This window comes from Hippopotamus amphibius, chromosome 2 (genome assembly GCF_030028045.1).
Source record: "Hippopotamus amphibius kiboko isolate mHipAmp2 chromosome 2, mHipAmp2.hap2, whole genome shotgun sequence".
NCBI classification, from domain to species: domain Eukaryota; kingdom Metazoa; phylum Chordata; class Mammalia; order Artiodactyla; family Hippopotamidae; genus Hippopotamus; species Hippopotamus amphibius.
This window is the reverse complement of record NC_080187.1, coordinates 144,531,390-144,553,429: the sequence shown is the minus strand read 5'-3', so window position 1 is coordinate 144,553,429 and position 22,040 is coordinate 144,531,390. Positions and strand designations below refer to the sequence as shown.

The following is a 22,040-nucleotide window of genomic DNA, read 5'->3' as shown; positions in this document are numbered from 1 at the left end:
CTGATGGAACAGAATAGAATGGGTTCCCTTCCCTTGTTTCCAATCTTAAGAAAAATGTATTTACTATTTCACCATTTAATATAATTAAGTTTTTGTAGATACCCTTTTAAAAATAAGTTCTCTTCTATTCCTAGTTTGCTAAATTTTTTTTATGATGAATGGATGCAGAATTTTGTCAAATGCTTTTTCTCCATCTACTGAAATAATCATATGGTTTTCTCCTTTAATTAGTATGATGAATTATAATGATTGATTTTTCTGATATTAACCCAACCCTGCATTTTTGAGGATAACTCTATTTAGTGATATATTACCCTCTTTATATACTGTTGAATTAAGTATCTCTGCATCTATATTCATGAGGATAATGAACTGTAGTTTTCTCCTGGTACTGTCTTTGTCAGGTTTACATATCAGGAGTATAATGGCTTCATAAAATGAGTTGAAAAGTGTTCTCACCTCTATTTTCTGATATTATTTGTAAGACTAACATTTCTTCCTTAAATATTTGATAGGCTTCCTCAATGAAACCATTTAGAGCTTTCTTTGTGAAAAAAATTTTAAATAAAACATTTTAACAAAGAATTTCTTTACTGCAGGGCTCCTAAGGTTATTGCTTAATCTTGTGTGTTTTGGTAAATTATAATTGTCAAGGAATTTGTCCATTTCATTTAAGTTGTCAGATTTATTATCACAATACTTCCTTCATTCCTGATACTGATAATTTGCATTCTCTCTTTCTTCTTGCTTATCCCAGCTAGGTAGTCACCAGTTTTGTTAACTTTGTCAAAGAATCAATTTTTGGATTTTGTAATTTTTTGGTTTATATTTTTAATTTAATTTTTATTTTATATTGGAGTATAGTTGATTTACAATGTTGTGTTAGTTTCAGGTGTATAGCAAACTGATTCAATTATACATATACATACATTCATTATTTTTCAGATTCTTTTCCCATATAGGTTATTACAGAATATTGAGTAGAGTTCTGTGTGTTATACAGTAGGTCCTTGCTGATTATTTTATATATAGTAGTGTGTATCTGTTAATCTGAAACTCCTAGTTTATCCCTCCCAACCATGTTTCCCTTTGGTAACCATAAGTTTGTTTGTTTGTTTAATACATTTATTTATTTATTTAGTTTCTTGGCTGTGTTGGGTCTTCATTGCTCTGCACAGGCTTTCAGCTTTCTCTAGCTGCAGCGATGGGGGGCTACTCTTCATTGTGGTGCACGGGCTTCACATTGCAGTTGCTTCTCTTGTTGTGGAGCATGGGCTCTAGGTGCGTGGGCTTCAGTAGTTGCAGCACATGGGCTCAATAGTTGTGGCTCACGGGCTCTAGAGCGCAAGCTTAATAGTTGTGGCTCACGGGCTTAGTTGCTCTATGGCATGTGGGATCTTCCCAGAGCAGGGCTCAAACTCATGTCCTCTGCATTGGCAGGCGGATTCTTAACCACTGCGCCACCTAGGAAGTCCCCATAAGTTTATTTTTGAAGTCTTGTGAGTCTGTTTCCGTTTTGTAAATTAGTTCATTTTTATCATTTTTTTAGATTTCACATAGAAGTGATATCATATGATATTTGTCTTTCTCTGTCTGACTTACTTCACTTCATATGATAATCCTTAAGTCCATCCATGTTGCTGCAAAGGGCATTATTTAATCCTTTTTTTAATGGCTGAGTAATATTCCATTGTATATCTGTACCACGTTTTCTTTATCCATTCCTCTGTAGATGGACATTTAGGTTGCTTCCATGTCCTGGCTATCGTAAATAGTGCTGCAGTGAACATTATGGTACATGTTTCTTTTTGGATTATGGTTTTCTCTGGGTATATGCCCAGGAGTGGGATTACTGGATCATATGGTAGTTCTATTTTTAGCTTTTTAAGGAACCTCCATACTGTTCTCCATTATGCCTGTATCAATTTACATTCCCACCAACAGTGCAAGAGGGTTCCCTTTTCTCCACACCCTCTCTGGCATTTATCATTTGTAGATTTTTTGATGATGGCCATTCTGACCACTGTGAGGTAATACAACATTGCAGTTTTGATTTGCATTTCTCTAATAACTAGTGATGTTGAGCATCTTTTCATATGCCTCTTCGCCATCTGTATGTTTTCTTTGGAGAAATGTCTGTTTAGGTCTTCCACCCATTTCTTGATTGGGTTGTTTGTGTTTTTGATACTGAGCTGCACGAACTGTTTATATATTTTGGAGATTAATCCTTTGTCAGTTGCTTTGTCTGCAGATATTTTCTCCAATTCCGAGGGTTGTCTTTTCATCTTGGTGATGGTTTCCTTTGCTGTGCAAAACCTTTTAAGTTTAATTTGTTCGCATTTGTTTATTTTTGTTTTTATTTTCATTACTATAGGAGGTGTGTCAAAAAAGATCTTGCTGTGATTTATGGCAAAGAGTGTCCTGCCTATGTTTTCGTCTAAGAGTTTAATAGTGTCTGGCCTCACATTTCGCTTTTTAATCCATTTTGATTTTATTTTTGTGTATGGTGTTAGGGAGTGTTCTAATTTCATTTTTTTACATGTAGCTGTCTAGTTTTCTCAGCACTGCTTATTAAGGAGGCTGTCTTTTCTTCATTGTATATTTTTGCCTCCTTTGTCATAGATTAGGTGACCATAGGTGTGTGGGTTTATCTCTGGGCTTTCTATCCCATTCCATTAATCTGTATTACTATTTTTGTGCCAGTACTATACTATTTTGATGACCATAGCTTTGTAGTATAGTCTGATGTCAGGGAGCCTGATTCCTCCAGCTCTGTTTTGCTTTCTCTTTTTCTTTCTCAGCTCTGTGTTTCCATAAAAATTAAAAAAATTTTTTGTTCTAGTTCTGTGGAAAATGCCATTGGTAATTTGATACAGATTACGCTGAATCTGTAGATTGCCTTGGGCAGCATAGTCATTTTGACAATATTGATTCTTCCAATCCAAGAAACATGGTATATCTTTCCATCTATTTGTGTCATCTTTGATTTCTTTCATTAACATCTTATAGTTTTCAAAATACAGGTCTTTTGTCTCCGTAGGTAGGTTTATTCATAGGTATTTTATTCTTTTTGATGTGATGGCAAATGGGATTGTTTCTTTAATTTCTCTTTCTGATGTTTTGTTGTTAGTATATAGAAATGCAAGAGATTTGTGTGTGTTAATCCTGTATCCTGCAATCTTACTGAATTCATTGATAAGCTCTAGTAGGATTTTATATGTATAGTATCATGTCATTTGCAAACAGTGACAGTTTTACTACTTCTTTTCCAATTTTGACTTTTTTCTTTTTATTATCTGATTGCTGTGGCTAGGACTTCCAAAACCATGTTGAATAACAGTGGCAAGAGTGAACATTCTTGTCTTGTTCCTTATCTTGGAGGAAATGCTTTCAGCTTTTCACCATTGAGTATGGTGTTAGCTGTGGGTCTGTCATAGATGGCCTTTATTATGTTGTGGTAGGTTTCCTCTATTCCCACGTTCTGGAGAGTTTTTATCATAAATGGGTGTTGAATTTTATCAAAAGCTTTTACTGCATGAGGGTCATATGTTTTTTATTCCTCAACTTTTTACTGTGGTGTATCACACTGATTTGCGGATATTGAAGAATCCCTGCATCTCTGGGATAAACCCACTTGATCATACCCACTTGATTGTGGTGTATGCTCCTTTTAATGTATTTTTGGATTCAGTTTGCTAGTATTTTGTTGAGAATTTTTGCATGTGTGTTCATCAGTGATATTGGTCTGTGATTTCCTTTTTTTTGTGGTATCTTCGTCTGGTTTTGGTATCAGGGTGACAGTGGCCTCATAGAATGAATTTGGGAATGTTCCTCCCTTGGCAATGTTTTAGAATAGTTTCAGAAGGATAGGTGTTAACTCTTCTCTAAATGTTTGATAGAATTCGCCTGTGAAGCCATCTATCTGGTCCTGGGCTTTTGTTTGTTGGGAGTTTTTTAACCACAGTTTCAATTTCAGTACTTGTGATTGTTCTGTTCATATTTTTATTTCTTTCTGGTTCAGTCTTGGAAGGTTGTACCTTTCTAAGAATTTGCCCATTTCTTCTAGGTTGTCCATTTTATTGGCATATCATTTCTTCTAGTATTCTCTTATGATCCTTTGTATTTCTGTGGTGTCCACTGTAACTTCTTTTTTCATTTCTAATTTTATTGATTTTAGCCCTCTCCCTTTTTTTCTTGATGAGTCTGGCTAAAGGTTTTGTTTATCTTTTCACAGAATCAGCTTTTAGTGTCATTGATCTTTTCTATTGTTTTCTTCATTTTTATTACATTCATTTCTGCTCTCATCTTTATGATTTCTCTCCTTCTACCAACTCTGGGTTTTGTTTGTTTTTTCTCTAGTTGCTTTAGGTATAAGGTTAGGTTGTTTGAGATTTTTTTCTTGTTTCCTGAGGTAAGATTGTACAATAAAACCTTGGTTTGAGAGCATAATTCGTTCTGGAAACATGCTTGTAATCCAAAGCACTTGTATATCAAAGTGAATTTCCCCATCAGAAATAATGGAAACTCAGATGATTCGTTCCACAACTCAAAAATACTCATATAAACATGATTATAATACAGTAATATAATACAAAATATAAAGAAAATAAATTAACCTGCACTTACCTTTTAAAACCTTCGTGGCTGGTGTGAGGGAGATGAGAGAGGATGGTTATTGTGTAGGACGACTTTCACTATCACTAACGGAATCACTGCTAGCTATTGGCTCAATGGAATCTTTTTCTTTTCATGAAACTTTAACAAAGAATCTATCCAATGACACTTGCTTTTGCCTCCTTTTGAGGATTTCACGGAAGTGTGACATTGCATTGTTGTTAAACAGATTCATTGCTCGCACTGCTACAGCCTTATTTGGGTGGTGCTTTTCTACAAAATTTTGCACTGTTCCCACATTTTACACATCTCCCTAATCTCATTTGAAGTGAGGGATTCCTCTACCTTTTTCTCCTCCTCCTCTGCAGACGAGATCTCCTCCATAACCTCTTGCTGTTGCTCATGATGCAGATCCATTAGTTCATCGGTGGACAGCTCCATTGGCTCAGCTGTGATCATGTGACATTCGGCATCACATACTACTTGTATTGCAGATATTGCTCGTTTATCAAGTTAAAATGTTAGAAATATTTGCTCATCTTGTGGAACACTCACAGGACAAGTTACAATCCAAGATTTTACTGTATTCCTATAAAATTCCCTCTTAGAACTTCTTTTGCTATGTCTCATAGGTTTTGTATCGTTGTTCTTTCATTTTCATTTGTCTCTAGATATTTTTTTATTTCCTCTTTGATTTCTTCAGTGGTCCACTGGTTGCTTAGTAACATATTGTTTGGCCTCTATGTGTTTGCATTTTCTTAGTTTTTTTTCTTGTAGTTTATTTCTAATCTTATAGCCTTGTGGTCAGAAAAGATGCTTGATATGATTTCAGTTTTCTTAAATTTACTAAGGCTTGCTTTATAGCCCAGCATGTGATCTATCCTGGAGAATGTTCCATATGCATTTGAGAAGAATGTGTATCCTGCTGCTTTTGGATGGAATGCTCCTTAAATATCAATTAAGTCAACCTAGTCTAATGTGTCATTTAAGGCCTGTGTTTTGTTACTGATTTTCTCTCTGGATGATCTGTCCATTGATGTAAGTGGAGTGTTAGAGTACCCCACTATTATTGTGTTACTGTCAATCTCTCCTTTTATGGCTGTTAGCATTTGCCTTATATATTGAGGTGCTCCTATGTTGGGTGCATATATATTTACAAGTGCTATATCTTCTTCTTGGATTCATCCCTTGATCATTATGTAGTGTCCTTTTTTGTCTCTTATACCAGTCATTAAAGTCTACTTTGTCTGATATGAGTATCGCTACTCCAGTTTTCTTTTGATTTCCATTTGCATAGAATACCTTTTTCCATCTCCTCACTTTGTCTGTCTGTGTCCCTAGATCTGAAGTGGGTCTCTTGTAGACAGCATATATATGAGTCTTGTTTTTGTAACCATTTAGCCAGTCTGTGTCTTTTGGTTGGAGCATTTAATCCATTTACATTTAAGGTAATTATCAATATGTATGTTAATTGTTTTGGATTTGTTTTTGTAGGACTTTTTTCTTTCCTTTCTCTTTTGTTCTCCTGTGATTTGATGACCATCTTTAGTATTGTTTGGATTGCTTTTTGTTTTTTGTTTATCTATTCTAGTTTTTCAGTTTGCAGTTACCATGAGGCTTTGATATAGCAGTCTGTATATGTACAAGATTGTTTTAAGTTGCTGGTCTCAATTTCAAATGCAGTTTCCACTATCCTGTGTTTGTATGCTCTTCATGATTGATTGTTTTGGTATCATATTTGTGTGTGGATGATTCCCTACCTTTACCACATGTTTGCCTTTACTGGTGAGCTCTCTCATTTGTAATTTTCTTGTTTCTGGTTGTGGCCTCTTCTTTTCTGCCTAGAGAAGTTCCTTTAGCATTTGTTGTAAAGCTGGTTTGGTGGTGCTGAATTCTCTTAGCTTTTGCTTGTCTGTAATGCTTTTGATTTCTCTCTCAAATCTGAATGAAAGCATTGCTGGGTAGAGTATTCCTCATTGTAGGTTTTTCCCTTTCATCACTTTATTTTTTTTTTCCCCTGCAGTATAGTTGCTTTACAATATTGTGTTAGTTTATACTGTACAGCAAAATGAATCAGCTATACGTATACACATATCCCCTCTTTTCTGGATTTCCTACTCATTTAGGTCACCACAGAGCACTGAGTAGAGTTCCCTCTGCTATACAGTATGTTCTTATTAGTTATCTATTTTTTACATAGTGTCAATAGTGTATATATATCAATCCCAATCTCCCAGTTCATCCTTTCATCACTTTAAATATATTGTGCCACTCCCTTCTGGCCTGCAGAGTTTCTGCTTGAAAAATTGGGGATTCTCTTGTATGTTATTCGTTGCTTTTCTCTTGTTGCTTTTAGTATTTTCTTTGTCTTTAATTTTTGTCAGTTTTATTAATATGTGTCTCAGCGCACTCCTCCTTGGGTTTATCATGTATGGGACCCTCTGCGCTTCCTGGACTTAAGTGTTTCCTGTGTTAGGGAAGTTTTTGATTATTATCTCTTCAAATATTTTCTCAGGCCCTTCCCCTCTCTTCTCCTCTGGGACCCCTATAATGTGAACTTTGGTGCATTTAATGATGTCCCAGAGGTCTCTGAGACTGTCCTCATTTCTTTTCATTCTTTTTTCTGTTCTGCAGCAGTGATTTCCACCAATCTGTCTTCCAGCTCACTTATTTGTTTTAATGTCTCATTTATCCTGCTGATTCTTTTTTTTTTTAATAAATTTATTTATTTATTTACTTATTGGTTGTGTTGAGTCTTCATTGCTGTGCACAGGTTTCTCTAATTGCGGTGAGCAGGGGCTACTCTTCATTGTGTGTGGGCTCCTCACTGCAGTGGCTTCTCTTGTTGCGGAGCATGGGCTCTAGGCGCACTGGCTTCAGTAGTTGCAGCACATGGGCTCAGTAGTTGTGGCTCATGGGCTCTAGAGCACAGGCTCAGTAGTTGTAGTGCACAGGCTTAGTTGCTCCACGGCATGTGGGATCTTCCCAGACCAGGGATTGAACCCGTGTCCCCTGCATTGGCAGGCAGATTCTTAACCACTGTGCCACCTAGGAAGTCCCCTGGTATTGATGCTTTCTGCTGTATTTTTCATTCCAGTTAATGTATTGTTCATCTCTGTTTGTTCTTTAAACTTTCTAGCTCTTTGTTAAACATCTGTTGTATCTTGGTCTGTGCCTCAATTTTTTTTCCCATGATCTTGGATCATCTTTACTATTGTTGTTCTGGATTCTTTTTCAGGCAGATTGCCTGCCTTCACTTCACTTAGTTGTTCTTCTGGGGGTTTATCTTGTTCTGTTGTCTGGAACATATTTCTCTGCCATCACATTTTGTCTAACTTTCTGTTTGTGGGCTCCATTCCTCAGGCTTCAGGATTATAGTTCTTCTTGCTTCTGGTGTCTGCCTCCTGGTGGGTGAGGTTGGTCCAGGGGCTTGTGCAGGTTTCTCCTGATGGGAGGGACTGGTGCCTGCCCACTTGGGGATGGAGTTGGATCTTGTCCCTCTGGTGGGCAGGGCCATGTCAAGGGGTGTGTCTACAGGTGGCTGTGGGCCCAGGATGACTTTAGGCAGCCTGTGTGTTGATGGCTGGGGCTGTGTTCCCACTCTATTGGTTGTTGGGCCTGAGGCATCCCAGCACTGGATCCTGCAGGCTGTTGGGTGGGGCCACGTCTCAGTACTGAAATGGCAACCTCACACTGAGAAATATTCCATAGGGGCTTCTGCCACCAGTGTCCTTACCCCTGCGCAGTGGGCCGCAGCTGACCCCACCTCCCCAGGAGACCCTCCAAGACCCAAAGGTAGGTCTGGCCCAGACTCATATGGAGTCACTGCTTTGCCCTGGGTTCCGGTGGATGTGAAACCTGGTGTGCACCCTCCAAGAGTGGAATCTGTCTCCCCCAGTCCTGTGGAGCTCCTGCACTCAAGCCCCGCTGGCCATCAAAGTCAAATGGTCTGGGGTTCCTCCTCCTGATGTCAGACCCCCAGGCCAGGGAGCCTGATGTGGGCCTCAGAACTCTCACTCCTGTGGCAGAAGCTCTACAATATAATTGTTTTCCAGTTTGTGGGTCACCCATCCAGTGGGTATGGGATTTGATTATATTGCAAAAGTGCCCCTCCTACCATCTTGTCATGGCTTCTTCTTTGTCTGTGGATGTAGAATATCGTTATTGGTAGGTTCCAGTCTTTTTTTGTTGATGGTTGTTCAACAGTTGTGATTGTGTTTTCGTAAGAGGAGATGAGCTCAAGTCCTTCTATTCTGCCATCTTGTCTCCTATAATGTTTTCTACTGTCTCTTCTCTATTTCCTCATTTTTTGTTCTTATATTTATTATTTCTTTCCTACTAACTTTGGGTTTATTTTGTCTTCTTCTTCTAGTTTCTTAAAGAGAAATCTAAGTCATTAACTTTAGAGCTTTTTCTCTATAAATGTCCCTCTAATCACTGTTTTAGTTGCATCCCACAATTTTAATATATTTTCATTAACCTTTAGTTCTATATATTTTCTAATTTCCTTTATCTGACTCATGGATTATTTAGAAATGTGTTGTCAATTTCCAAATATTTGGTGTTTACCTAGATACCTTACTGTTAGTGATTTCTGATTTAATTCCACTGTGGCTAAAGAATATATTCTGTATTATTTGAATTATTTTAAAATTATTGAATCTTTTCTGTGGCCCCAGCATATGATGTATGTTGGTGAACATATCATGTGTACTTAATACATATTCTGCAAATTTATGGTGTAGTATTTTATAAATATTAACTAAGGTAAAGTGATTGAATTATCTGTGTTTTTACTGATATTTTAATCTGGTTGTTCTATCAGTTGCTGAAAGAGGGTATAAAAATCTCCAACTATGATTTTACTTGTCTCTTTGCTTCTTTCAATTCTGCTTCATTTATTTTGAAGTTCTGTTATTAGATGCATATACACTTACGATTATTATGTCTTCCTACAGAATTTTTTCTCATTATGAAGTGTCCTACTTTATCTCTGATAATATTCGTCTCGATGTCTATTTTGTCTGAGATTAAAATAGCCATTCCAATCTTTATATTTACAATTTTCATGATATATCTTTTTCCATCCATTTACTTTCCACCTATCTCTTCTTTATATTTTAAGTGTGTCTTTTGTAGACTGCATGTAGTTGGTATTATTTTTTCAAGATCCATTCTGATGATCTCTGTCTTTTAACTGGACTGTTTAGTCCACTAACATTTAATGTAGGTATGAATATGATTAGAGTTAGAGCTACCATTTTACTTTTTTTTCTATTTATTCCTCTTTTTGATTCCTCTATTTCTCCTGTTGCCTTTCTATCATTTAATAAATTTTAGAATTCCATTGTAATCTATTAGCTTTTAAGGGACACTGATTGCTCTAGGGATTACTAAATATATCTTTCACTTTTCAGTCTACTGAGCTAATATTATAACACTTCATGTAACACGTAGAAACCCTGGATTCATGGAAGTCCATTTTACTTTAGCCCATCCTTCATGTTATAGTTGTCATAGTTGTCATATAGTTTATACCTACATATATTATATCCTCTACAATGCATTGTTATAACTTGTGCTTAAAATAGTTCTATGTATTTAGAGAAACTACAAGGAGGAAAAACTCTTTTATGGTCACCCAGCTATTTACCATTTTTTAAAGTGTTTTGTCTTTTTATTGAGTTATAATTGACATACAACACTATTAGTTTCAGGTATACAACATAATGATTCAGTATTTGCATATACTGCAAAATGATCACCACAATAAATCTAGTTAACATCTGTCACCATATATAATTACAGAATTTTTTTCTTGTAATTACAACCTTTAATATGTACTCTCTTGGCAACCTTCAAATATGTAATACTGTATTAACTACCTTTGCCATGTTGTACATTACAACCCCATGACGTATTTATTTTATAATTAGGAGTTTGTACCTTTTGACTCCCTTCACCAATTTTGCAGCCCTACCCACTCATCTGGCAACCACCAATCTGTTCACTGTAAGATTCCACATATGAGTAAAATCATACAGTATTTCTCTTTCTCTAACCTATTTTGCTTAGCATAAACCCCTTAAGGTCCATACATGTTGTCAAAAATGGCAAGAGTTCATTCTTTTTTAATGGCTAAATAATACTGCACATTTTCTTACCCACTGATGCATCAATGGACATTTAGGTTGTTTCCAATTTGGCTATTGTAAATACTGCTGCAATGAACACGGGGCGGGGGGAGGGGGTGCATATATCTTTTGGGGTTAGTGCTTTTGTTTTCTTTGGATAAATACCAAAAAGTAGAATTGCTGGATCATAAGGTAGTTCTATTTTTTTTTTTTGAGGAACCTCCTTATTGGCTGCACCAATTTACAATCCCACCAACAGTGCACAAGGGCTCTCTTTTCTCCACATCCTTGACAACACTTGCTATTTCTTATCTTTTTGATAATGGCCATTCTAATAGATATGAGGTGATATCTCATTGTGGTTTTGCTAGTTACCATGTTTTGGTGCTTTTCATTCTTTCATTCCTTCCTAAAGATTCAAGTTTATATCTAGTATCATTTCCTTTCAGCCTTAAGAACTTCCTTCAGCATTTCTTGTATTGCAGGTTTACTGGTGATGAATTTTTTTAGCTTTTTCTTATCTAACAATGTGTTTATTTTGCCTTCATTCTTGAAGGATATTTTTAATGGATACAGAATTCTAGGGTGACAGTTTTCTCCTAACAGCACTTTAAAGATGTTGTTCCACAGTGTCTTCTGGCCTTCATAGTTTCTGACATGAAGTTATAAAAGATGAGAATCACTGTTCTCTTTGTAAGTAATGTGTCATTCTTCTCTGGGTGATTTCAAAATTTTTTCTGTATCTTTGGCTTGTAGCTGATGGACTATGATGTGCCTGGTCATGGGTTAGGATTTGCTGGGTTTCTGAAAGCGGTATGTATGTATGTTTGTTTCCTAATTTTTTTTCTGCCTCACAAGAATTTTTTCTACCCAAAGAGGCTAGGAAGGGCAGACAACAGTGTAATTAACACCTTTAAAGCACTATTAGGAGAAAATGTCAAATATCCAGTGAAAATACCCTGCAAGGATGATGGCAAAATAAAACACATTTTTGGATAAGGAAAAACTAATAGAATTATTACCAATAAGCCTATAATACAAGCAATGGTCTTCAAGGACAGAATTTCATTTAGAACTCTGCTTCCTAGTTTTAAGTCCATTACTTCTTATGGTCCTTATGGTGTTTCTCTCTCTTTTGCTTAAGGAACTTAAGAAGCTGCATCTTACCTGAGAGAAATATTCTTCTGAGATACGTGCGGCCCACTCAATGCACTGCTCCAGGGGTCGGCAGGGATTGGACACATCAGCACACTTAATCAGCATTCGTTTGACCAGAGTGCGGTTCTCTGGAGTCCTGAGCATAGTGTTTATGGCTTCTTGATCTTTATCAGTTTCCTAAAACATGAGTGGAAGTCACAGCAATCAAAACGGGTCCCCAGGTACCAAGCTGTTCAGGACCTACAAGTTAGGGTCTCGTAAAACAGTCCTGAGGATACTCTGACCATTGAGATTGGCCCCTCACTCTACAAAGGGGAAAACCGAGGCCCGGTGAGATTCCAGCAGGACCCAGAAGCAGAGGGTAGTGCTGGAGGGTGGCATATCTGCCCTTCCCCTCCTCCTCAGCTCTTTCTCTCTCTCTCACAGGTGCCTTTTCTTTCTGTTCTGTCACTCTCCCTTGGTAAGCACTCAAAGACTGGCTTTATCTTTTATTATATTCACTAAAAAACAGTGTGAGTTGAAAAATAAAGATTTCTCTGCCCTCACAACAGAAAGCGTGTTGTGGTCCAACCAGGGGCTCTGCTTCTCACAAGCCAATCCCCAATCACCCAGCTTTGTGAGAGGTATGGTCTTGGGAATTAGCTGTCAGTGTACCAGGACTGTGTCAGATATAGTGATACTGCCTAACATTTTATGGTGTAGAGAGGACTTAGTCATTCTCTTTCGATCCGCACTCACAAAAAGATCTTGTGGTAGGCATGAAAATCAGTATTATTTACTATTACATTTTACAGACGAGGACACTGGGACTCTGAGAGGTGAAGAGACCCACCCAAAGCTACCCAGCTGAACCAGGATGAGAACCTAAGTTCCACCTTTAGTCCTGGATTCTGGCTATTCACAGTACTACATGCTGTCGGCTTCACAAGGAACCCCTCTGGATGTGGAATCTCAATCCATGGTGCGATGGACTCTCTGCTTATTGGCCCCCTGAAGCAAATTCAGGTTGGAAGAGGGAGCAGGGGCAAAGAACACAGTCAAAGACATGAGCAGGCATCTCCTCTGATTCTATGCCCATCAAGCTACTTTCCAAAGGAGTCAGTCATGTGATTTCTGTGAGTAGGCACAGTAGTCTAAGAAGGCCTGATGGTCCCAGCTTACTGGGGACACATTTACCATCAGGATGGGTAGGTGGCATCCTGAGTCTAGTCTCCTGGAGGGTGCCACAGTGGACAGTGGTCGTGTCCTCAGTAGTTCTCCTTGTTTCCCACTGTCAACCAGCTTTGTGCTGACCCTTCTCTCTTCAGATATGTGACTACAATACTGCCAACTGGAAGCTGTTTTTTTTTTCACGATACTTTGTCCCTGCTCTCATCCACTGGATACTGATTTCCAGTCTCTCAGAACTAACTCCAAGTACTGACAACAGAGATGAGAAACATGACTGTCAAGTGGAATGGAAGACTCAGCTGAGTCTGGGAACTTCCCAGACTAGATGGAGGAAACCACGTCTATGAGGTATGTGGTTTCTGTCTGTGGAATGGGGTCAGCAAGGAGCAACGGCCCGGGCAATAATCAGCCCTCTCCAGGATGGTAGGGCAGGAGTCAATAAAAGAGGCTGGTGTGGGCGCCTCTGCTCTGGAAGTCCTTGGAAAGGGAGTGAAGTCAAAGGCAGACTGGCAGACTGGAGAACAGGGAGAGGGGAAGGGAGCAGCATTCTCAACAGGTTTCAAGTCAGGTGAAACAGGAAAAAGTGTGAAGGGGTAATAAGCTAGAAAGTCAGGGTTCGACAAATACCATGGCCAAACAAATGAAGTACAAGTAGAATTAGAATTCAAGGAGCTGTCATCCTAGCCTGATAGAATAAGTCATCCCTATGTGTGGCAAAGACTTAAGGGTAGTGACAGGAGTTGGGGAGGAGGAACATGGAAAAGGCTGTGGGCTGGTGCCCAGATGTTCAGTGCAGGTGGGGTAGGTGGTAGGGCAGACATGTGGGCCTCAAAGGAAGAGGGTTCGTGAAAGAGCGTGGTTTCTAGGTGCTGCTCCCACGATGAATCTAGTATAACAGATACCACTTATTAAGTGCCTACCTGTGCCATGCCCATCAGTCCTATGCCTTGAGATCTAGTATGCCCTTTCTATGGACAAGGAAATGGTGAAGGAGGACTAGGATGAGAACTCAGATGGGTCTGCTTCCTCAGCTGTGGTCTCCGGCCTGGGGAAAAGTTTAATATTCTCTTGGCCAGGAAGTTGTTCTGGACTCCATGCCTCAAATCCAGAAATGAGGAGCAACAATAATTGTCATGCTTGTGGTCCAAATACAGGATCCTTCCCAACCCCCACCCTCCTATGACATAGACCAACAGAGGATAGTTGCTGCTACCACAGAATGTGCACAGCAGGGAGTGGCTGGTGAGACACCTCACGGGCTCCAATGAACCCCAGAGTGCTCAAGAAGAGGGGAAGGGGACAACTGTTGAGAAAAGGTGCAGGGATGACCCACCCATCTGAAAGGCAGTTCATCTAAAACCTGACCCTCCCTTCAGAGTTTTCATATCTGTTTCTGTATGTCCTATTTTTTTTTTCCCTGCCAAGCTTTTGTACTTTAATTTTTTAATCAATGGAAGTTAAATTCAGCGAGCCCAATGTGGGGAATGAGAATACTCAGGGTACCCTAAGCCCATGCTTCCACACAACCTATAGAACAAGGGCCCCAAACACAGGTTCCCTTTGCAATCAGCTCGCTTACCCCATCTTCTTCCAGTGCTGTCAAGGGCTTGTTGATGCTGTTGACAAATTTGTTAACGTGCTCGAAGTGCTTGGTCATTTCTGTGGCCAAGACCATGTCGATAATACCCTGGCGCAGCATCCGGTAGTCATTCCTGTTTCAGACAACAAATGAGAGGCTGCTGCTGGTTACTGATCCAGACCAGACAGGTGCTCCTGAAAACAAGCTATTATCTAGGATGTGTCCACTGTGGCCAAAATTCTAATGCACTGTAAGGCAGTGGCAAGGCATGCTTTAAAAGAATGTGGACGTTAAAGGTTACTGCCTAGATTGCTGTTAGCAAGGGGAACCTGAACAGAAGGTAAAACCAGAAACCTATGGGCAAGACTACGGACACAGTGTACACAGTAATATCATCCTGTAGTGAAAGATAAAAAAGAAGGAATGCAGGAGGGGTGACCAAAGCCAGCTCTCAGTGAAGATGGAGATCTGGGTTACGAAGCATGTACCCCACACAGAGGAACCTTGAGACCCAATAATTTTAGTGCCCAGAAACGTAGAGGGCAGACCTTCTGAAAGCTGAGAGAATCACAGGGCATACTCAATACCTCTTCCTCTAGCCCTTGTTTTTATTTATTTAAAAAAGTTTATCTTTTGAGGATAGAAACTGTATAATTAAAAATTTCAAAGCTACAAAGAGTATAAACTGAAATCTCTATTCAGCCCCAACTACCCTGGAGACAACCAAAGTTATCAGGGTCTTGTGTATTTTTCCAGCGACAACTGATGTATATACAAACAACTATGAGTAAAACCGACTTTAAGTCCACGTGTGAAATTCTAAAACATGGCAAAAGGGAGGTTTTGTTTTTTTTTTTAAATCCCTTAAAAGTTTAAAAGCTTTCCTTAAAAATCCAAATTAGTAAGTGTTCCTTACAACCGATCACTTCTTCCATCTAATAGTTATTAAGTCCCTACCATGGATCAGGCCCCACACTAGACACTGGGGCGGGGGCACAGTGAGGAAGAGAAGACATATGACACGGTGATCTTACAGCACATAAGAATCAAACCAGAATCAGGCAAATGAAGGACCTGGGCCTGAATGATTAATGGGAGGGGTCAGGGAAGGCTTCCTCTAGGAAGTGACGTGAACAGAGACAATGATGAGACGTTTGCCGGGCAGAGTGGTGTCTTCCAGGCAGAGATGTAAGATGACGGCTTCTCTGGGTCTTTCAAGGTGTCAGCCTTATACTCTGTCGTCTTGAAATGTCAAGACACAAAGGAACTGAACCTTGAAAATATCATGCTAAGTGAAAGAAGTCAGACACAAAAGACACATATTGAGGGTGCTTTCATTTACATGAAATGCCCCAGAACTGGCAAACCTAGAGCTGTAGGAATTGAGGGGGCGTATGGGGAGTGACTGCTAATGAGCTCGAGGCTCTTTTGGGGGGTGATGGAAATGTTCTAAATCTCGATTGTAGTGATGGTTGCACAACTCTGAATATACTAAAAACCACTGTATACTTTAAATGGGTGAACTGTATAGTACATGAATTATATCTTAATAACATTTTATGAAAAGAGAGTGGAAACATACTTTCCAACTCATTCTTACCTCTCCATGTTTTTAAAGATGTTGCATTTGTCATCGCCAGTGGTCAGCTGGAAGGCCAAGGCTGCATGGTGGCTCTCCAGCACAGCAGTGTCGTTATACAGAATGGCCAGCTCGCTCCCAGCATTGCAGAGGAAGGAGTTGGTTCTCCCGGGGTGGTCCACGTCATGGATAGTGGCTGCAATGAGGGCAGCGACCTCATCAAGTGGATCTAAAGTTTGCTGAAAACAAGAGCTCTTTTAAAAATTGGGGCATGGCATTGAAAACAAGGTAGCCTACAGAAGTGTAGTTTTCCTTCTGCCCCTATGACTTTAAGGTAAGAATATTTCAGATTTCTGAGACTAGTGTATTGTTGCACAAACCCAGTTTCCCAATCTCCACATAGAAACAGTTGCATTGTTGCATGTCTATCGGGAAACATTATCTGATTCTCAGTCTCACACAAGTTAAGGACTTACCAAGACACAGGGTGTCCTCAATAGACAGGAGTCACCTCCTCAGCCAGTCTGTCTCTAGACCCATCACAAAAAAAGGCCCTTAGTCTAAGATATTGACTTAGATCAACATAAACTAGTATTACTAAATAAAAGAGAGAAATAAATTTTTAAGATATGCGTCACTTACATTAACTGGGAATTGGTCTATAGTTTTCTCCCCCCATCTGGTACTATGTCTGTCAGGTTGATTTTAGGGTTTTGTGAATTTGGTAAATAATCTGGAAGTTTTCCATCCTTTTCAAGACTTTGAAAAGGTTTATGGAACATGGGAACATTCTTTAAAGGGCTAAAGAACTTTGAAGAAATTAGTTGATAGCTTAAAAACAACTCCCATGGTAATGACCTCTCTTTTGGCTTTGTACTCCTAGCATTAGTTTTAAATCAAACTTAAGTACAGAAGTGTTCGGTACCTTCTTCTGTTAGTCTCCATTTCAAATGTGTGTATTTCTGTGTGGTCTGTATTTTTTATTAGTTTGGCTAGAACTTAATCCGCTTGGTTTTCTGAGAATCATCCTGGATTATCACTTTGCTCTTCCCATTCTATAGGTTTTGATACACAGGTTTCTCATTTTGTTGTTTTCTAAATAATCTGTTATTTTTGGCTTTATTTCCTTGCTTATCTCCAAATTATTTGAAATATTTTCTCATTTGTAGTGACTGACATTTTTTATTTAACTTTTAGTTATTAAATTCTAGTTTTTGTTATGGTTATAAAACACAGACTATGAAATTTTGAAGTTTATTCAAGACATTGTGTCTGAGTATAAAATGGGTGAATTTTATGATGTGAATTATATTTCAATAAATGCCATTAAAAATTAAGTTAGTTTTCTGAGTATATATTTGTATGCTATCTATAGAGGAGTTCAAAAGCAATAAATTATAGCAAAAATTAGGTTGTCTTTATATACCAAACCATATTAACACAGACGTCTCTCCTCTGCCATTTGTTTTCATACTTTATAAAAAGAGCCCTCTCTCTGGACTCTTATTCTACCTACAGTCTTAGTCATGACCTTTATTAAAACCCCGCCCCGCTCCCCCCCCCCCCCCAAAAAAAAACCACAAAACACAATTAGAGGGAGCAGAAAAAGGGCAACAGAGAGACCCAGCTCTGAGAAGGTAGGACTTCAGGGTGAGGCGTGACCTACACTAGTCCCAGGTGCAGGTGAGGAAGTGGGACCGGGAGGCACTGGCCCTCACTCTGCTGACTGCCAGGGCCGGTCCTGGCCACCATGTGGCCTTCCTCAGATGCCAGACATCAGGCAACCATGCCTCGCTGTCTCATTCCTCATGAAGCCCTGTCTTCTTAGGTACAAAACCAGTGGTTTGATTCTTCTACTCTCAAGTAGTCAATATTTCTGAAAGTGAAATGGCCATGCACCAGAGCTCCCTGGACCCACTGTGCCATTTTATGATGAAAGCTGAAGGAAATAACACACATACTTTGGCAAATCAGTGCATGTCTAGTTGCTGCTTCAAAAATTGCCCTAATGAAATAATTTACAACGTGAAAAGCTTTCTAAGGAAGCTTGGTTTGGGAATGGGCAGTGAGTAACATCCCTGAATGGAACCTTTCTCCTGTGAAGCTCTCCTTACTGTGACCTACTCCCATCCCCCTTTCTCCTAAGACCTCAGAGCTGGAGCTAAAGCTGCTAAATGGCCCCCAGGCAGACTCTGAGACAGTTCTGATGGGCCATCAGTAGGTGCCAGTGGCAACTGCACCTGATATTAGGGGCCTCACCTTTCTTCCTCTGTGCTGACGTGATGGAGTGGGACAGGTACGGGGGCTACTAAAGGAGGCTGCTGTTCAAATGGAGTGGACAGTACAATCAGGAGGGCACCCAGGAGGGTGTAAGGATACAGAGGAGGGCGCCCAAGTCAGGGCTGGGGGTGGCAGGTAGTCTAGGGAGGGCTTCCTAGAGTAATGAAGACTGGGATGGAGTCCTGAAGGGCAGGGGGAGATGTGAGGGAAGCCAGCACCAGCAGAGGGAAAGCATGTCAAGGCAGGAGCGTCAGAAACTAAAGTGGTTCAGCTCGGCCCAAACGTGGCCTGTGTGTTGTGAGTGGTGCACACCGTCTGTGGAGTTTAAAGCTTAAGCCTGTGGGAGACAGGAGGCTGTTCCTGGGCATGATATGGGTCAGAGCGAGCTCCCTAGGAGACCAGGTAGCCAGGAGTTCTTGTTTGGGACTGTCATGACGGGGCCCTCACTGGGATGGTGGCAGCCGCGTTGTGAGAAGGGGACGATGCTGAGAACACTTAGGGGTTGCAGTCAGCAAGGTCAGATGACCTACCAGGTGCTGGGGGCTTGAGGAGAGGAGAGAACTGAAGATGACCCCAGGCTTCTGACTTGGGTATCTGCTTGGATGATGGGACTCTGGGCCAGGCAGGCGACCCTGGGTGGGAGCCGTGCTGGGCAAAGGTGATGAGCTTGGTCTCAAACCCCGCTGACTTTGAGGGCTGGGGGGGTGGGCGGCTAACGTGGCCATATCCAACCGTTAGTTGGCTCAACTTACCTGCAGGTTCAGAGTGAGACCCCTCAGAAAAACAGCCCTATCCTGTCCTTGCTGGCTCTCTCCCCGGGGACCAAGGCCGGCTCCTTAGTCTTCCACGGAATGGCTGGGGTCATGTTGTGAATTAATTATCAACTCCCCAGAGCCACAGCGTGGCTCCTGCCCGACTTCTCACGTGGCCGCCCCCTCGGCTGGCCAGGCTGCGCCCGTGCGGGCCCCCCGGAGCCGTCACATGGCACAGCAGCCCACCCCACTGCTGCTGCCTGTTGAGCATGCAGCACAAACACAGCTCACCTTTATCCTCTCTTGGCAGAGAAAATAGGCAGTGGCGTGAAGCACATCGGCAGCATGTGTAGAGTTGTGGTAGGGGTTAGAAGCGTGATAGTTGGCTTCAATAATTTGTAACCACGATCTGAGCGTTGTCTCGGAGCACTTTAACACTTCACAGACTCCAAAGCGAACAAACAGTTTGAGACCAAGATAAATCAAAGGCCTATAGAGAAAAACATCCAGTGTTAAAATAAAGCAAAGAAACAGGCAAAGTGTTGGATCTGTTCCGATCCAACAAGCAAACCCAAGCCAGACTTCAGTGAGTGTGCAGGGTAGCAAAGTGAAGCTTGCACGGGTGGCGCACGGGTGGCACATGGGTGGCATGCGGGTGGTGCTCTGTTTCCCTCTCTCCTGGTAGCCAATGCCAACCTTGGGTGGAGCTCAGCTCCAATTCTGGGAGCACTTGCCTGGTGCTCCCCACAGGCTGGGGCGAGGTTTGTTCACCCTGCCCTTCCTGATGCAGACTCCTCTTGGCACTAGTAGTCTCCAAGTCAGCATGATGCCAGTCTACACTCGTGCCACCCTAAACCCTACCCTCTTCTTTGGACTTGCTGGACCTGTGTCATTGGCCAGATGTCCTGCCTGGGAGAAAATAACAGTTCCTGATGACAGCATATGAGTCAGATGCTGTCACATGTCATGCGATGGTCTCAACAGTCTGCAGGTGGGTGTTACAGTGTGAGGAGGTTTCCCCAGAGAAGGTGACCAACTGGCCACCAAATCAGACCTTTCCTTGAGAAGTAACCTTCATCCAGCATCGGGCCTTTACTTGGAAGGTCAAGAAACTTGGCTCTGCTGAGGCAGTATCCAGAGGTGGTCGGGCTCACAGGACTTGAACAGACCTGCCTTGTCCCAGTTCACATGAATAAAATGTACTAGTATGTAAGCCAGGTACCCAAAGATTTGTTTGCCATGGGAACATTCTTTTCCACTGCCCTTGGCCGTGTGGGGTACGTGGATCCAGAATGTTTCAGAAGGTTGACTTGCTGTGAGTGTGAGCAAAGGGTAGGGCCTCTCCTGGGGACCGCCACCCAGACTGGGATGAGACCTGACGAATTAGCCCAGGGCCGGCAGAGCACACCTCTCCTGCAACAGCCTTCTGTCTGCCAGGGGCTGGGCCTCACCCTCCTGAAGGGCAGCACTGGCTGGCATCAAACCTGGACACCCTCTTCTGTGTATCAAGCCAACCACATGCCTTTGGTTGACTGGTCTTCTTCAGCAAGGTACAAAATTGAAGGTAAAATTGCAATCCTACCCTACTCTTGGTGACCACACTTAGATCAGGATGACTGGAGTTTGGGGACTCCCCATGCCTGTCACCAACATAGCAACCAAGATCTGGGGACAGCTCTTATCAATGTGTATGTCTGTGTATTTCTTTTTCTTTCTTTTTTTTTTTTTTGCTGTGCCACAGGGCATGCAGGATCTTAGTTCCCTGACCAGGGATCAAACCGTGCCCCCTGTAATGGAAGTGTGGAGTCCTAACCATTGGACTGCCAGGGAAGTCCCAATCTGTATGTCTGTGTATTTCTAATTTTTAGTTCTAGGCTCTTTGATGCTATCTCAACATACTGCTACCTACAGGAGAAATTAATAACCAAATTTTACAGGAAAAAAAAACCCCTGCTATTTGGAGAGGTCAAATCACTTGCTCAGTTTCACGCTTGCCTTCTCTGTGGAAGTCTCAACCAGGCAGGCTCCCCTTGGCTTCCCACGGATCCCCTCGTTGAGGCCTAGGCCCTGGTGACTCAGGGCACCTGCTTCTCTTTCCTGAGCCTCCTCCCTGACCAGGGACTGGCTCTGTGCAGAATCCACACTCCTTGGGTGGCTTTGTCCACACCGGCCCTTGGAATCAAGTTCTCTGTCTGCCGTGCTCCACGTGGACTCACCTTTTATGAGTGGCAGCCTCCAGTTCAAAAATATCAAAGTCCCAGTATCCCTCATTATCCATGGCCCGAGTTATCCGTGATGGGATGTCATGAAGGGAGATGGGGGTGATTATACTGCTGGAAACCGGCTGAAGGTCTGCAAAGTGATGTGATTTGGAGAACAAAATTAATAGGCTTTACAGCATTAACTGTTCCTTAAGGAGAACAGTTCTGCTTCAGGGGATGGTTGCTTTGTTTCTCAGGTTTGATGATACGCCAAAAAAGTTCTTACTGATTAAAAAAATTATCTTAAAACTTTTATCTGTAAAATTTATTTTCATCACTTAAGCAAGGCTATAATATTAACAGTGATCCAAAAATATTAAAAAGGAAAAACTTACTTTTTGTTGAAAGAACATACTCATTCCCAGAGAGTCGTCGCAAACCATCCTGATAAAAATCAAGGAAACGAGAGAAAGGGAAGTCACAACAACCCTGTACTCCTTGAAAACCCCAGGACAGCGGGTCCCAGAGGACGCTGCGGGCAGCCCTCTCCCTCAGTGCACGTCGAGGCTCCCC

General features: G+C 41.2%; 1 protein-coding gene across 2 annotated transcripts in view; it reads right to left on the bottom strand.

The window, feature by feature from the left end:
- PDE8A (phosphodiesterase 8A) overlaps positions 1-22,040 on the bottom strand; it is a 148,987-nt gene that overhangs the window by 10,692 nt on the left and 116,255 nt on the right. For both annotated transcript variants that reach the window (XM_057720858.1, XM_057720859.1), the window contains 6 exons: positions 21,863-21,911; positions 21,483-21,618; positions 19,558-19,756; positions 16,256-16,473; positions 14,656-14,788; positions 11,916-12,083 (listed from right to left, as the gene is read on the bottom strand). In XM_057720858.1, the coding sequence (XP_057576841.1) occupies positions 11,916-12,083; positions 14,656-14,788; positions 16,256-16,473; positions 19,558-19,756; positions 21,483-21,618; positions 21,863-21,911 (903 nt within the window). The remainder of the gene's footprint in view (positions 1-11,915; positions 12,084-14,655; positions 14,789-16,255; positions 16,474-19,557; positions 19,757-21,482; positions 21,619-21,862; positions 21,912-22,040) is intronic.